The sequence below is a fragment of the Ipomoea nil genome, unplaced genomic scaffold (assembly GCF_001879475.1).
Source record: "Ipomoea nil cultivar Tokyo-kokei standard unplaced genomic scaffold, Asagao_1.1 scaffold2494, whole genome shotgun sequence".
NCBI classification, from domain to species: Eukaryota; Viridiplantae; Streptophyta; class Magnoliopsida; order Solanales; family Convolvulaceae; genus Ipomoea; species Ipomoea nil.
Window position 1 is genome coordinate 1,713,981 of NW_017618922.1, and position 14,502 is coordinate 1,728,482.

General features: G+C 35.0%; 1 protein-coding gene across 1 annotated transcript; it reads left to right on the plus strand.

Moving 5' to 3' along the window:
- The first annotated feature begins 845 nt into the window (after positions 1-845).
- On the plus strand, positions 846-12,148 carry LOC109153543 (calcium-binding protein 39). Its single transcript, XM_019301403.1, has 11 exons — positions 846-1,187; positions 6,730-6,894; positions 7,004-7,122; positions 8,755-8,829; positions 9,953-10,046; positions 10,143-10,202; positions 10,370-10,435; positions 10,520-10,618; positions 10,933-10,977; positions 11,594-11,696; positions 11,825-12,148. Exons 1-11 carry the CDS (start codon positions 1,065-1,067, stop codon positions 11,914-11,916), a joined length of 1,041 nt encoding a protein of 346 aa, XP_019156948.1. The 5' UTR covers positions 846-1,064; the 3' UTR covers positions 11,917-12,148.
- Positions 12,149-14,502: the final 2,354 nt, after the last annotated feature.

A 14,502-nucleotide genomic window follows, 5' to 3' on the forward strand; every position in this document is an offset into this window, starting at 1 on the left:
TCGTCCCACAACCTCTCCAAGGATACAAACATCATATTCATATGCAACTCTAAACATTTATAAGTACAAAAAACACCTCTCTACTATGAGTCTCAACATCTTCTAAAAGAATTAAAACGTAGCAATATAATGAAATTGAAAAGAAAAAAAAAAGATTTTTGATTGTAAGATTAAATATAAAAACACACTATATTCAATAATTAAAGAAAGAGTTAATACCCAAAATCGTCCTCGACTATAGTGGTTTTTCTCAATTTCGTCCTAAACGACTTTGGTGACCTAATATCATCCCAGACTTTTGTGTTTCGTTCAATTTAGTCCTCTATTTGTTATTCCGTCAAATTGGTGTTAAATAAAGGGACAATTCAGTAATGTCAATATTGATCTCTCTTTACTTTCAACTTGTGAAGTGCGAAATTCCTCTTTCTTGTACGAATTACACCCAGAATTACTCCCGGACCTGCAAATCAAATTTTATATTCGCAGTTTTAGGAGTAATTCGTAAAAAAAAAAAAAAGGATTTCGCAGTTCACATGTCTATGAGTAAAGAGATGCCAATATTAAAATTACTGAATTGTCTATTTATTTAACACCAAATGGACAGAATAACAAATGAAGGACTAAATTGAGCAAAAATACAAAAGTCTGCGACTAAATTGAGCGAAACACAAAAGTCTGGGACGATATTAGGTCACCAAAGTCGATTAGGACGAAATTGAGAAAAACCACTATAGTCGAGGACGATTTTGGGTATTAACTCATTAAAGAAATTACCTGTGTATTTGTGACATGAAAACTCACACCAAAAAAGACTTTTTTACCCTCTCCGCGGTAGAAACTTCTGTGAACAAGAAGTCCAAACAGCAAAATCAAAATCAAAATAAAAGACCCAATGGAAAATCATCAGACAATCCTACCTAGATGGCTAATTTTGTTAAATGTACTGTATAGATAGATATACCCAGGTATATGTATAATAACACGTAAGAGAGCTTGGTTGCGGTGGTTGATTGATCACTCCTATCGATTCATTTGCTTGCGCAGGTTAGAAATTCGGGTGAAGAATGTCGTTCTCGTTCTTCAAGCCGTTGAGGCCCAAAACCCCGGCGGAGCTCGTGAAAGCCGTTAAAGAGAGCCTCATGGCTCTCGATTCCAAGACCATCGCCGAAATTAAAGCGCGCGAAAAGGTTTTTCATTTTTTATGCCAACTGAGAATATAGTTTGCAAATGTTGGTATCTAATTCGCAATTTATAATGTTTTAAATAATCTCTTTGAAATTCTTTCTATTTATGTTTGGTTGAAGATGAAATGCTGAAATTCCCAAATATTCTTTTGATTGTGATGATGTAGTTTTAGATGATAATTTGTGTGTTTTTAATCGTCATTATTTAGTGAGCTATAAGGAAAGATAATGATTTTTTAGTGTAACATAGTTGACAATGTGGATGGTGTGATTCTTCTGAGGGGAATAAATTTGCAAATGCATTAGGGCCTAGTTCTTGCCAGACAGAATCAAGCAAAGATTAGAGAAAGGAAAGCAATTTGCTTGCACAGAACCATTCTATATTTCTGTATTTCTATTGATTGCTTATTCACAATGGCTAAAGGTGTATTTATATGCATATGATATTCTTAATCTTACTTGTTTAAGAAACCAGTGTTATCAAGGCGTCGCCTAGGCGTCCGGTCGGTCAAGACCGAACGCCTAATGTGCTCGCCTCGCCTAAGTGCAGAATACAACCCAAAACTCCACAAAACATACATGGGCAATACCTACACACTAAGGCTAGTTGACCGGTGTAATTTCCAGCCGGAGAAGTCGCCGGAATCTGCCTCACGCGCCGGCGCGTGGTGTCGGAGCAGCGGCGGTGCGTGGAGGCACGTGGCGGCTCTGATGGCGGCACGATTCAAGCTCCGGCGTCGTCCTCCTGTTCCGAGGAAAGTCCACTACCTCACTCTGGCATGTTATCAATAAATACTAGACTTCTCACCACCCTAGGAAAAACTATTCATCTTCTCAAGACAACTTGAAGTAAATAGGGTTGTGAAAAGGCTGCCCAAGACAAGATATTTTCAATATACAATAAATACTAGACTTCTCACTATTCTAGGAAAAACTATTCATCCACTTGAAGTAAATAGGCCTCAAAAAGGCTGCCCAAGACAAGATATTTTCAATATATATATATAATTTTTGTTTATTTAATTCTCATTGCCTAGTCATCGCCTAGTCGACTAGTCGACTAGGCAGTCGGTGGCATCTCGCATAGAAAGTCCGCCTTGATAACCTTGTAAGAAACTTAAACCAGGAGAAGGAATCAACCTAATCTAGGAAAGTCAAGCAACCTAAACTATTCCTAATCATTGCAGGAAAATAGAATAGATTCCTTCTATTATGTTAAAATTTTCCAACTTGCTAAATCTTGATGAACTGATGAAAACCTAAGAGTCAAAGCCACTGAATCAGAGTGTCAAAAGCAGGTGCCTGAAGCCTTCTTGAGTTCCTCATGCAAAAATAATTTTGCTGTGGTCACATAAAGATCTGAACCATGTTCCATCCATTGATGCAGTTTGGTTCTAGATCCTACTAGGTTACATTAGAGGACCAGGGAAAAAATTCACTACATACTGAAAAGTGATAAGAAGGTGTGGAGATGGGAATAATACACACACACATACTGACTGAGGCGAGAAAAAGGCTACTAGTGAAATGAACATAGGAGGTGTTAGAGAAGCTACTTTAATTAATTAGTTACTTATAAAACTGAATATTCGTACTATTTTATACCTTAGGGTATACCGCTCTAGATAACAATGCCCCCCATATTAGGAATCCTTAGTTATTCTTGGACTTTATAATTCTCCTTTGGTACTGTTAACTTTCATCAGCATATATTAGGCTACACTTGCTGGAACCATAGTTTCATAGCTAAGTGTCCTTTTACTTAATCATCCAGCTTCAAGTTGGTGACAATCAGAAATATATTTGGGCTGAGCCAAAAATTTCAAAGCCTCAACTTTCCTTGAGTCAAAAGGTGTTGTTTGAGCCCAGAAAGTGAAGCTCAAGGTCAGCTCAATCCATAAAACTAGCGGCTCAAGCTTGGCTTGAGGTATGGTGGAATCAAGAACCCACCAGTTAAAAGACCATTTGAAAAAATAAAATTGAAACCTTTGATGAAGAATACTTAGAAATGAACCTGAATTGCTCTTCCTGAGAGAGGATTAAATATGCTAAAGAGAAACTGCAATGTGTACCGTTCAGCTATTCACTGATTCATCTCTAACCAAATGGAAATCAAAGGTTTCAAAATATTATATCCACACAATATTTTAAAATATTTGATCCAAATCAATGAATCCAAAACAAAACAATGAAATTATTCCATTGATTTACTGAGAGAAACAACCCTATTTGTGAATCAAGAGCGTAAATCATGGCAGAAATGGTTAAAAGGTGTTCTGAATTTATGATATATTAGATCCAAATCAAATGAATCCAAAACAAAACAGCAACCAATTAAAGAAAGGTTAGTGATAGAAGGTTATGACCACAAAAAGAAAGAAAGGAAATTGATCTGGATTATGGAAGGAAGTTGGATTTCTGTGTAAAGGTGGAGAAAGAAAGGGAGGTAGAAAGTGGCTACTAAAGAGGCACTAGGATTATAACATAACAGAAGAGGGTTTGTGTAAGTCTATAACTAAGGATAAAAATAAATAAATGAAAAAAGATGCTTGCTAAGCTTAGCCAAGCTTTGACCAAGTCTATCTGGAGTAGCTCACAAGCTCTATCATATCATATTATCTGCATTCGTAGTGATGGTAGTAGAATCTTTCTGATTTTGTTAAAAGGAAGAAAGTTTAACACTTTAACCATTGGACCTGTAGAAGACTGATTTGTTGAGGACTGTGAAAGGAGCTGTTGGAACCTCTATTTTAAGCTATTTTCTCATATATTTTTAATATTGTAGTAACTTTAGAAATTCAAGGTCAAAACACGTATATTTTATAATGTACAAATTGTAGTCTAGAATCTATAGCACTTACACTTTTTGTTACAAGTGTTTTGATTCAAAAGCATGTAAATGAACTTTTGTCTATATTATTTCAGATAAAGGTTTGGTTTTCTTGCATGCCATGTGATGGCTCCTCTCATGACTGGATATGATTTTTTCTTTGTAGATAGTTTAGTTGGGTACCTTTGTCTTTTGTGGGCAGACCATTAGCTCTTCATTCAACTTAATGATACATAATTGGATTATTCAGATACACATTTATAGGATAATTGCATTATATTTAAATTCCTCAATCCAGTATTTCTGGTGCTGGTTCAATGACTTGCCAATTTATGGTAAGGTTGTTATACTTGAGTTAGTCTAAAGTAACTTCAATATAGTTATTTACATGTGAATAACATATAATTTATTTTATCCCTGTTTCAATCTTTATTTTATTTTATTTTATTTCTTTGAGTAAACATATATATTATGCAGAACTTTTTGCACTCAGTTCTATTTTGCATGCTCCTTTACTAAGTAGAGTATGTTGTTTTATTAGAAAAAATATTTGTCAAAAGTTCCAATCTTGAAAGTATCAAGTAGACCACATTAATCAATGAAGGGAGTAATGAACTGTTGTGTTCCCGGGCAAAAGCACGCGTCAAGGGGCGAAAGAGAGGTGTTTTGGTTGGCACTAGTTTGCCTATGGTGGGAGAGCCGTTGGAAGTAGAAGAACAGAAAAGATAAAGAGGGTTTTATGGAGTTTCCTTCTCCTTGTTTTCTTATAAATTCTGGCTTAATTCATTAGCAACACAAACCTCTCTTCTTATAGCAGAGAGTTACACTTTCCTAAAGTTAACAAAAGGAAACTTAGACTAAATAAGCTAATATAGAAACTAACTAAACTGATCTAGAAAAAGGAAACAAAGACTAACTAAAACATAAAAGGAAAGGAGAATCATTAAAGCTCCTTACCATAATTATTTGCTATCTCTAAAGGAACTAAATCAATTCTAATAGTAAAGAACATATCATTACTCCCCTCTTGGACATCAAGCTTGCCCTCAAGCTTGAAATCAAGAAAAAATGGGAATGGATTAGTCAGGCGCCGGTGGGTAAAATGGCTCATCGTCCCCTTCGCCATTAAAGCCAAGCATGTATAGTTGTTGTTTGCAACGATGGCCCTTTACCCATGTTTCGTCACAATTATAGCACAGGCCTAGCTTTTGGCGCTCCATCATTTCTGTCGGGGAGAGTTTATGGAACCGAGGAGGGCGTGATTGTGGCTGTTGGTGCACTGTTATAGTGCAACTAGGTGGTGTCTGGGATGGGACAGGTTGCCGGGGAGGTGCATGGTGAAGCAGGAGGCCTTTACGAGCATGATCGCGTGCTATGTTAATGGCCTCATCAAGAGAAACTGGCCGCATCCTTTCAACATCTATACGTAGAACCTCATCCAAGCCTGCAGTGAATAAACTTACTTGTTGGGAGTATAGGACGTTGTCCGCTCTAGCGAGGAGGGTCTGGAAATCATCTATGAAGTCCTCAAGGTCCCTGCTGTTTTGTTTGAGGTTCGCAAGTTCACCCAGGGGGTTGATGCTGCGAGGAGGTCCAAAGCGAAGAGTACAAGCCTCTTTGAATTGCGCCCAAGAAAACTGTTGGCCATCCTGGAGGCGTTTTTTGAACCAGAGCTGCGCCACATCAAACATATAGTAGGCTGCTGTGGAGACTTTCTCATGGTCGCTGAGGAGGGATTTGTCAAAGAACAATTCACAGTGACGTAACCACACGAGTTGGTCTTCTTTGCCTGAAAACTTCGGAAACTCAAGTCGGGTGACACGAGTGGATGGAGTGGGATCTGGCGGTGTTAGGACGGCAGTTTCTGGAGTGGCGTGGCTAGCGGTAGAGTGCGTGACAGCAGTGGAGGTCGTTGGGAGATGAGGGTTCGCGACAAAGGAGTTCACAACCGCCGTGAGGTGTGCGACAGCTTCAGACAAAGTATGAACGGTAGCAGGTAATTCTTCCAGTTTTTGCACGGTGGCTGGCAGGTGTTCCAGTTTCTGCAGAGATAAGTGGATGTCCCGCATCTCGTGTTGGAGCTTCTTCAATTCGCCCATATTGACGGCCGGCAACGGAACCAAAATGTTGTGTTCCCGGGCAAAAGCACGCGTCAAGGGGCAAAAGAGAGGTGTTTTGGTTGGCACTGGTTTGCCTATGGTGGGAGAGGCGTTGGAAGCAGAAGAACAGAAAAGATAAAGAGGGGATGGAGTTTCCTTCTCCTTGTTTTCTTATAAATTCTGGCTTAATTCATTAGCAACACAAACCTCTCTTCTTATAGCAGAGAGTTACACTTTCCTAAAGTTAACAAAAGGAAACTTAGACTAAATAAGCTAATATAGAAACTAACTAAACTGATCTAGAAAAAGGAAACAAAGACTAACTAAAACATAAAAGGAAAGGAGAATCATTAAAGCTCCTTACCATAATTATTTGCTATCTCTAAAGGAACTAAATCAATTCTAATAGTAAAGAACATATCATGAACCACCATAGCCATAAGCCACCTTGAGATTAGGAGACATGTAAATGCATTTATAAGTTGAGTGTTTCATTTTAAATTCTTTCAATGATATTGATTCTGAAGAATGCAGCATATCTATTGTGGCTTGACAGTTCTTCTCATGAGAAAAGTTCACTATTGTGGGCATTCAAATTCAGCTTGTTTTGATATAGGCATTGGAAGAAGCTGAGAAAAATATTATGTCAATGAAAGTTATGCTTTTAGGAGATGGAGAGTCTGAGCCAAACCCAGATCAAGTTTCACAGCTGACAATTGAAGTTTGTAATGAAGATGCTATTGCTCTTTTCTTTCACCAATTAACTGTACTGGGATGGGAAGTAAGTTACAGTTCCTTTTAACAGGAAGTAAAGTTTTTCAGAAGAAAATTTACCCTGTACAGTCTTCAGTTAATGCACCTTGCCAATAATTGTCATATTCTTTGCTTAGGCAAGAAAGAATTTAGTTCATTGCTGGTCCATAATGTTGAAACAAAAAGTTGATGACTCATTATGTTGTGTGAGATACATGGAAAACCACTTGGAGTTGCTAGACTTCCTTGTTGTTTGGTAAGCACTTCTGCTTTTGTAGTTATTGTTTCCCTTTCCCTTTTTTGTTTTATTGGGGCTGGTGAGTTAGCACGTATGGTAGATAATTGAAGTTTTTGTATATTATTTCCTTTGTGTGTGATTGGGATTTATAGCATGCTACCTTTTTGCCCATTCTTCGTCTCCTCCCCTCATTTTAAAGTGTGAGAGCAATATGCTGCACTTTTTTCCTCTCTCCAAAATCCGAACTATTTGTTACTAATAAAGAATTGAGCGGGAGTGGTGTCCATCTGTTTTACTATATCTCAAGGGAATTTGAAAAGAGGGGGCCAAACAAATGTAATTTTAATGGTACGGTATAAGATTTCTATGATGATTATTAAAGCAAAGAATGAAAAGAAAATTTGAATTTTCAATCATTCATTCTTTCATTGTAATTATTGTAGAGTACGAAGTACCTTTTTTATTTATTTATTTATTTTTATTTTTATAAATAGTATCATTGAGGAAGTGAAGATAATCATGACCTTAAACTGCAGATTAAATTACTGCATAGCATTATCTACATTATCTACAACTGGGAGTGATGGCATCTCAAGGGATTGTTGGAGGTTGGGGGTGTCATTTCAAAGTTCAAACAAATTTTATCGTGTGAGGCAGAGGATCAGGACCAAAACATTAGTTTAGGGTCATGCTAGGCAAAGAAGATTCTAATGGTGTTGGTAATGATGTGACCAGACCACCGAAGGAGACTTGGACAAGAAAACCTGATTAAGATGATTCTAGGGTAGGTTTACACTAAGGTTTTGAACATGGTGGTGGGATTGGATTCCCAATACAACCACTGGAATAGGATGAGAAAAAAAATAATGGATGCGATCGCTACTGTTTTGGTTGGAAAACTAGGGTTTCTAATAAAAAAATATTTTGGTAGAGTAGGGTTTTCTTCAACCTGCTATAATACCAAGTAAAATTAGAGAAAGGAGAAAACACACTAATATTAAAAAGAGAAGGTTATATGAATGCCTAGGTTCTAACTACATTATATAGTAGTATGTACAATGTATTTATGGTGACATGGGCTAAAAATGGGTCTATACAAACTAGGGTTGAGTTGGGTTCTCAATATTTTAACACATTTCAAACAAATGTTGTTTTAGTAGTACATTACTAAAATTTCTATGATGAGGACTAAAGCAAAGAATGGGAAATGAACTTTTGGGTTATCAGTCATTCCCTCATTTAGTGGTGTAGTTATTATTGGAGGGTACCTATTTAATTTCATTTTTTTTTTTTAAATAATGGCAGTAAGGAAGTAAAGATTTTGCTTGACCTTAAAATTAAGATTAAATTGCTATATTGCATTATTTATCACTACTTCACTAGGTGATCTCTTAGATTCTATTATCCCTTATTCAAATTAAAGTTACATTACATGCAACATATCATTAGAACATGGAAAGAAATATGATCAGCATGTGCCTAATAGTTTTGTTCTTCCCCACTTTCTTCTCTTCTGTTTATTTCTATTTCTATATTGGATTCCTTATCATTTTCATTCACTTTATTGGACATCTTTAGATGCTTATATTTCAGAATTTTGTTGAATAGCTTTGATTCTTATGCTCTACCTATTTTTTGGTTCACAAACAGCTATGACAATAAGGAAATTGCTTTGCATTGTGGAAATATGCTTCGGGAATGCATCAAAGTGCCCAGTCTTGCAAAGTATGGGATTCTTAAACCTTTCATGATTTTGAATTATCTTGTTGTACTAACATAAGAGTGACACCCCACCAGAAGTTTTAAAGCTGCGAAGTGTAATAGGAAAGATTATTTGCTTTGCACACTTCCATTTTATTTGAGCAACTTTTTAGTTTCACACACACGCACACGCTTTTTATTTAGTTATTGTTTATCCTGATGCTTTATCATCATGGTTTTGACAAATTTTGAGGTGAAGAAAATTGTTGATTGTCTGTTTTTTCTTTTCAGTCATCAGTAGCAACTGTTTTCCCCTATTTTTGCATTCACATATCTACTACCAGCAGACAACAACTATAATACTTGAATCCATGTTAAACTAGCAAGGACTATTTTTTTGTTTATTTTTTTAGATGCCAGTTTTATGTAAAAGCTATCACTGTCTATGGCATTTTAGGGCCTGTTTAGTAATTGGAGAATTCTCTACTTTTCTGGAAAAAAATTCAAAACAGATTTTCTGTTCAAAATCAACTGTTTTCCCAATTAGAAAATAGAAAATGGAAAATATTTGTTTTCTACTTCATACATACATTCTTCATTTTGTTAATATTTGTTTTCTACTTCATGAGGAAGACCTTTCCTTTTTTGGTACTACTGACTACTGAGCAGGATATGTTTAAAATACTTTCTCTATGAGAATATGATACAAATCAGGCAGGAAAGGAAAGTTATCAAATCATTCTAGTGACAGAATTCAAGGAAGCATAGAATAAGGGATTGACTGATTTTATGGAGAGTATAATTAGGGATTGAATAATTATGTAATCAGTAATTGATGCTCCTACCTTATTTTACATATGGTAATAGATTATAAATAGGGACCATCCCTTAGAAGAGGGGGATCGAATAGAATTGGAACAATTAGCTCTCAGTAGCTGTGGGCAAGAGTTTATTCTTGTTGGAGGGATATTCTTTGAATTCCCTTGTTTTTCTTTCATTTGGTTTTACACTTTTACTTTCTAATATCATAATCTCCTACATTTCTTGATCCTGTCTCTTTAATCTTATCAGAATATGTAAATGTTTTTTTTTTTTTTTTTTTTTTTTTTTTTTTTTTTTTTTACAACAATCTTGCATCTTTTTTTAGGTACATCTTGGAGTCTCCTTGCTTCGAATTGTTCTTCAAGTTTATAGAGCTGCCTAACTTTGATGTAGCTTCTGATGCATTTTCTACCTTTAAGGTCATATTCCTAGATTGATGATATGTATAAATGCGTAATTAACTTTTTTCTTCATTTCTTAAAGCTGCTGCTTAAGATATGCTTGAATTTTCCCAGGATTTACTCACTAAACATGAATCTGCAGTGTCAGAGTTCCTAACTGCTCACTATGACGAGGTGTGTTAGATCTTTCTTAGCATAAAGGTCAAAGAATATGTCCTTTTAGGTTTTAGTTTGAGTATGATCACATTGCATGGTGCAGACAGTGAAAGTACCTCATCATCACTCTTATTTTATTCTCTGTGCATTCCTCTGATCACATTGCATTGGGGTTGTTATTCCAGTTCTTTGAGCATTATGAAAGACTCCTGATGTCTTCCAACTATGTGACAAGGAGGCAGTCACTGAAGGTCAGTCTTTCTGAAATAATGCAGCTGTAATTTTTTTTTTTCCTGTTTTCTCTAAAATGTTGATTCATGTCTTATGGCTTTCAGCTTCTGTCAGAATTTCTATTAGAATCTCCCAATTCTCATATAATGAAGCGTTATATTGCTGAAGTTCGCCATTTGAAAGTAATGATGACATTGTTGAAGGTATTTGATGCAGTCTTTCTCCTAAACAAATGTCTTGTTTCAAATTGCGCTTGTTTTAGTAAACAGCAATCAGTTTAACCACACATTCCTTTGTATCGTCTACACTGTGACCTCTGAACACTTGAGAGTCTGACTTTGTTGGGCTTTCTCCAGCACGGATTGATGAAAACTCAGATTCTGAGGGTGCACCACGGTGTGCTATACTATGTCTGTAGTGTTCTTGTTTTGGGGGAGAAATAGAACTCCTAATTGCTCTGTTGAATCTCTTTCCACCAAGCCTTCCTTTGTTCTCTTATAAATTTGTACTTGTGCAGGATTCAAGCAAAAATATCCAAATATCTGCTTTCCATATTTTCAAGGTGATGAGTTCTTTTCGTTCTATGCGTTTCGACTATCTGATAGTATCTTGATAGAAATAGATTTTGTGGAAAAAGATGAATGGGAAGGAGGGAGGCGCTTCTTTAAGAACTTCTCTGGAAGATAGAAGTTTTGGAGTCCCCCTGAAATTTCACATTTAGAAACTGATATGAATTTAAATAACTTGAACTTTTACTACTTCCTCACCAACTTGGTTTCTAAGTATAATTTTGGGCCAAATGCAGAATTCACATATCATCTCATAAAATTCATAACTTGGCTGCTTTCTGATGCTAGAAAGAAGTCATGACCCATTTGTTTGAATGGGTAGGCTTCGGAGAAAAGGATTGAGAGTACCAAAAAACACACACACTGCACCAATGAAAATGAAAAAGGAGATTTTTGAGATTGGAGATTTATAGAAGTTCAAAATTCTTCTGAAACTCTACTGTCCTTGTAATTTGGGTTTGTCCTATTTGCATTATCCAAGATTTCTTGATGAATTCCAGAATGAGCTTCTGTCTCTCAGTAATTGCCTCATTTGTCATCTTTGCACCTGAAATTGATGTGTATTATTTAACTACAGTTGGCTCAACTTTGTCCTTGTGCATTTTCTAGGTGTTTGTGGCCAACCCTAACAAGCCTAAAGAAATAAAGGTGATCCTGGCCAAGAACCATGAAAGATTATTGGATTTACTTAATAGTCTCTCTACTGGAAAAGGTACGTTTCCTATACAAATATTGTTAACCCAACTCCGTTTCAGATGAAAAGCCCCTGTCATATTTCAAAATACACAATTTCGAGTTCTCTGCACATGTTTCCTTGTGTTGACCTAGTGTCCACTGCAGGCGGTGAAGAAGACGAGCAATTTGAAGAAGAAAAGGAGTTGATTATTAAAGAAATAGAAAGAGTAGCTCAGTTGTCCAACCTCAGATCTTAGGTCCTATCCGATTCTTTGATGTTGAAGGAATGCCTCTAGTGTCAATTGTGTGTCATATATAATATGTACAACAGAGTTTTGTGTGCAGTTGTAATCTTTATGGACAACAAAATTCATGTATAGTCCAATGATTGTCAAATGTTTCACTGTGATTTTTTAAAATTTAAAATATTAAACCAATATTGTGAGTGATGTACTGATGTCAGTCAATTATGTCGTAGTGAATTTTATGTGCACGAGTAATACTACATGTATTCTCACTTTCTATTCTATTTTTTTATTTTCTGCTGAAGTGTTATTTTTTAATTGATTTAAATAACAGAGTAGGTTATTGTTTTTATTCATTTATTTTTATTTATCCAATAAAATTTATACACGTGAAATTATACTCCATAAGAGTACATATATGATTTGTTATGTGCATCGCCCCTTTTTCATTTTTATTTATGTTGCGTCAATGAAATGCTGAAAGAAAAAAAAAAACATTTGTTATCTCAAATTTAAAATAATTTTCATGATAGTATGACTCTGTTTGATATACCTAGCTGAAAATTAAAAAGCCAGTAGCTAATAAGCTAATTAATTTAAATTAAAATGTTTGGTAAAATTAATTGTTGAATGGGTCACACTTGTGTGAGACCGTCTCACGGATTGAGTTAGGTCGAGTCAAATCAATATGAAATTGTAATACTTATACTAGAAAATATAATACTAATTATGAATAAAGTGTTTGTTACTTACAATGGAAATTGTAATATTTTTATATTTTGATGTAAAAGTATTACATTTTTCATAAAAAATATTATATTTTTCCTTATAAGTAATGTTGACAAGTGTTTGTTACTTATATAGGGAAAACAAGTTACCACACGCGCATTGCGAAAATAGTCCAATGCCCAATATGTATTTTTATATTAGTGTTTCAAAATTTATCAATGTGTCCCTTCAATATCCTAGCCTATATCAATGGAAGATTATAAGTAAATATTTCAAGAATACATAACTATGACCGATGACAGAAATCTTGGATTAACTAGTGCAATAACAGTTTTAGGGCATCCTCAATAGTGGAAATTTTGGTGTGGTTTTTGAGGAGTTTTTGTAAGTGTGATTAGGAAAGAGAATATCGGAGGGAAAAGAAAATAAGAAAAAAATAAAAAATAAAAAGCAAAGCTGATTTCGAAAAAGCAAAAAGAAAAAAAAGAAACTAAACAAAGTCATAAACGCGCCCGCTGGGCGCATTTTGTGCCTTCCACGCGTGCGTGAAGCGATAGCTTTGATCTGCACTGGGTCCCATCATCCTGCAAAATCTTGGGTCTTTGCAGGACCAACTCAAAGCCTCTCTCTCTCTTCCAAGGTGGCAATAATCTCCTAAAAACTGTGATAAATTTGTTAATGGGGATTCCCTTAGAGGGAAGCACCCTCACTAGATAGTACCATAAGCATAGTTTTTGCAACACAAAACTTTATTAATTGGCGTGATCCATGCTTCCTCTTGTTGCCACTTCCACCATAAATGAATTCTTGATTTGATAGTCTCATGGTGTGCTTCACTGCAATTTTAGTGCCTTGGCCAGTGCACCTTCAAAAACAGAACCAAATATTCCTTCCCAAGAAGACAATGATAATAATAGGCATAGTTTCTCATCTGTGCTGAATATATATTGTAAATTAGGTGTACTGTTTATCAATGCATGCCCAATGCGTGATTCTAATTAATTGACCAAAGTTATGTTAAATTTTATATTATATTATATTATATTTTTGAAAACAACCATCAAAGCGAACTATTATTACAAAATCAAATCACGAATATGAGGGATATTTGCGTCCCACACCTCCTGACCAGTATACGAGCAAGAAGCTCTGGCCAGAGAATGAGCAACCACATTGGTTGTTTTATTTTATTGTTTTAATACACTCTAACATATTCGTAGTATATGGTTAACAATTATGTCAATTTTGATTAGGATGAGGTTTGAACCTAAGACTTTTCTTATGAAAATCAATGAGCAAATTAAGAATAATAAATAGTTAACGAAATATTCCGTAACTAAAGTTTACACTAGAGTGCATGAGTATTTAGTAAAAGTAAATGATATAATAGATGGTAAAGTAGTAAAAATAATTAAAAATACTAAGATCAAAAGAATATGAACCATTCATTTCAACAAATAATTACACCAACATTTTTTAGTTCCCGTTAGGAGCCTAACTTTATTGGTTCTTATTAAGTTGGTAGATGTAGATTTATTGCTTTTGAGTAAAAAATGTAAACTTTAAATCAAAATGTAAAAGTATTATATTTTTCTTCAAAAGTATTATATTTTCCTATATAAGTAATAAACATTTTTATTCCTTACTAGTATTTCACCGTGCGTTGCACGAAATAATTTTTTTTTTTTATAATATTTTAAGAATATTTAGATTGATATACAATTATATAAATTTTAACGTGTTAGGAATAATTCTAATAGTTTTAATGAGAGAAATTGTAAATTTTTAGAAATTCTACTATTTTATTTTGAGTTTAGGTAAACAATCTCTTAAGTCAAACCAAGCCAAAAGTCGTACGTATTATTTGTC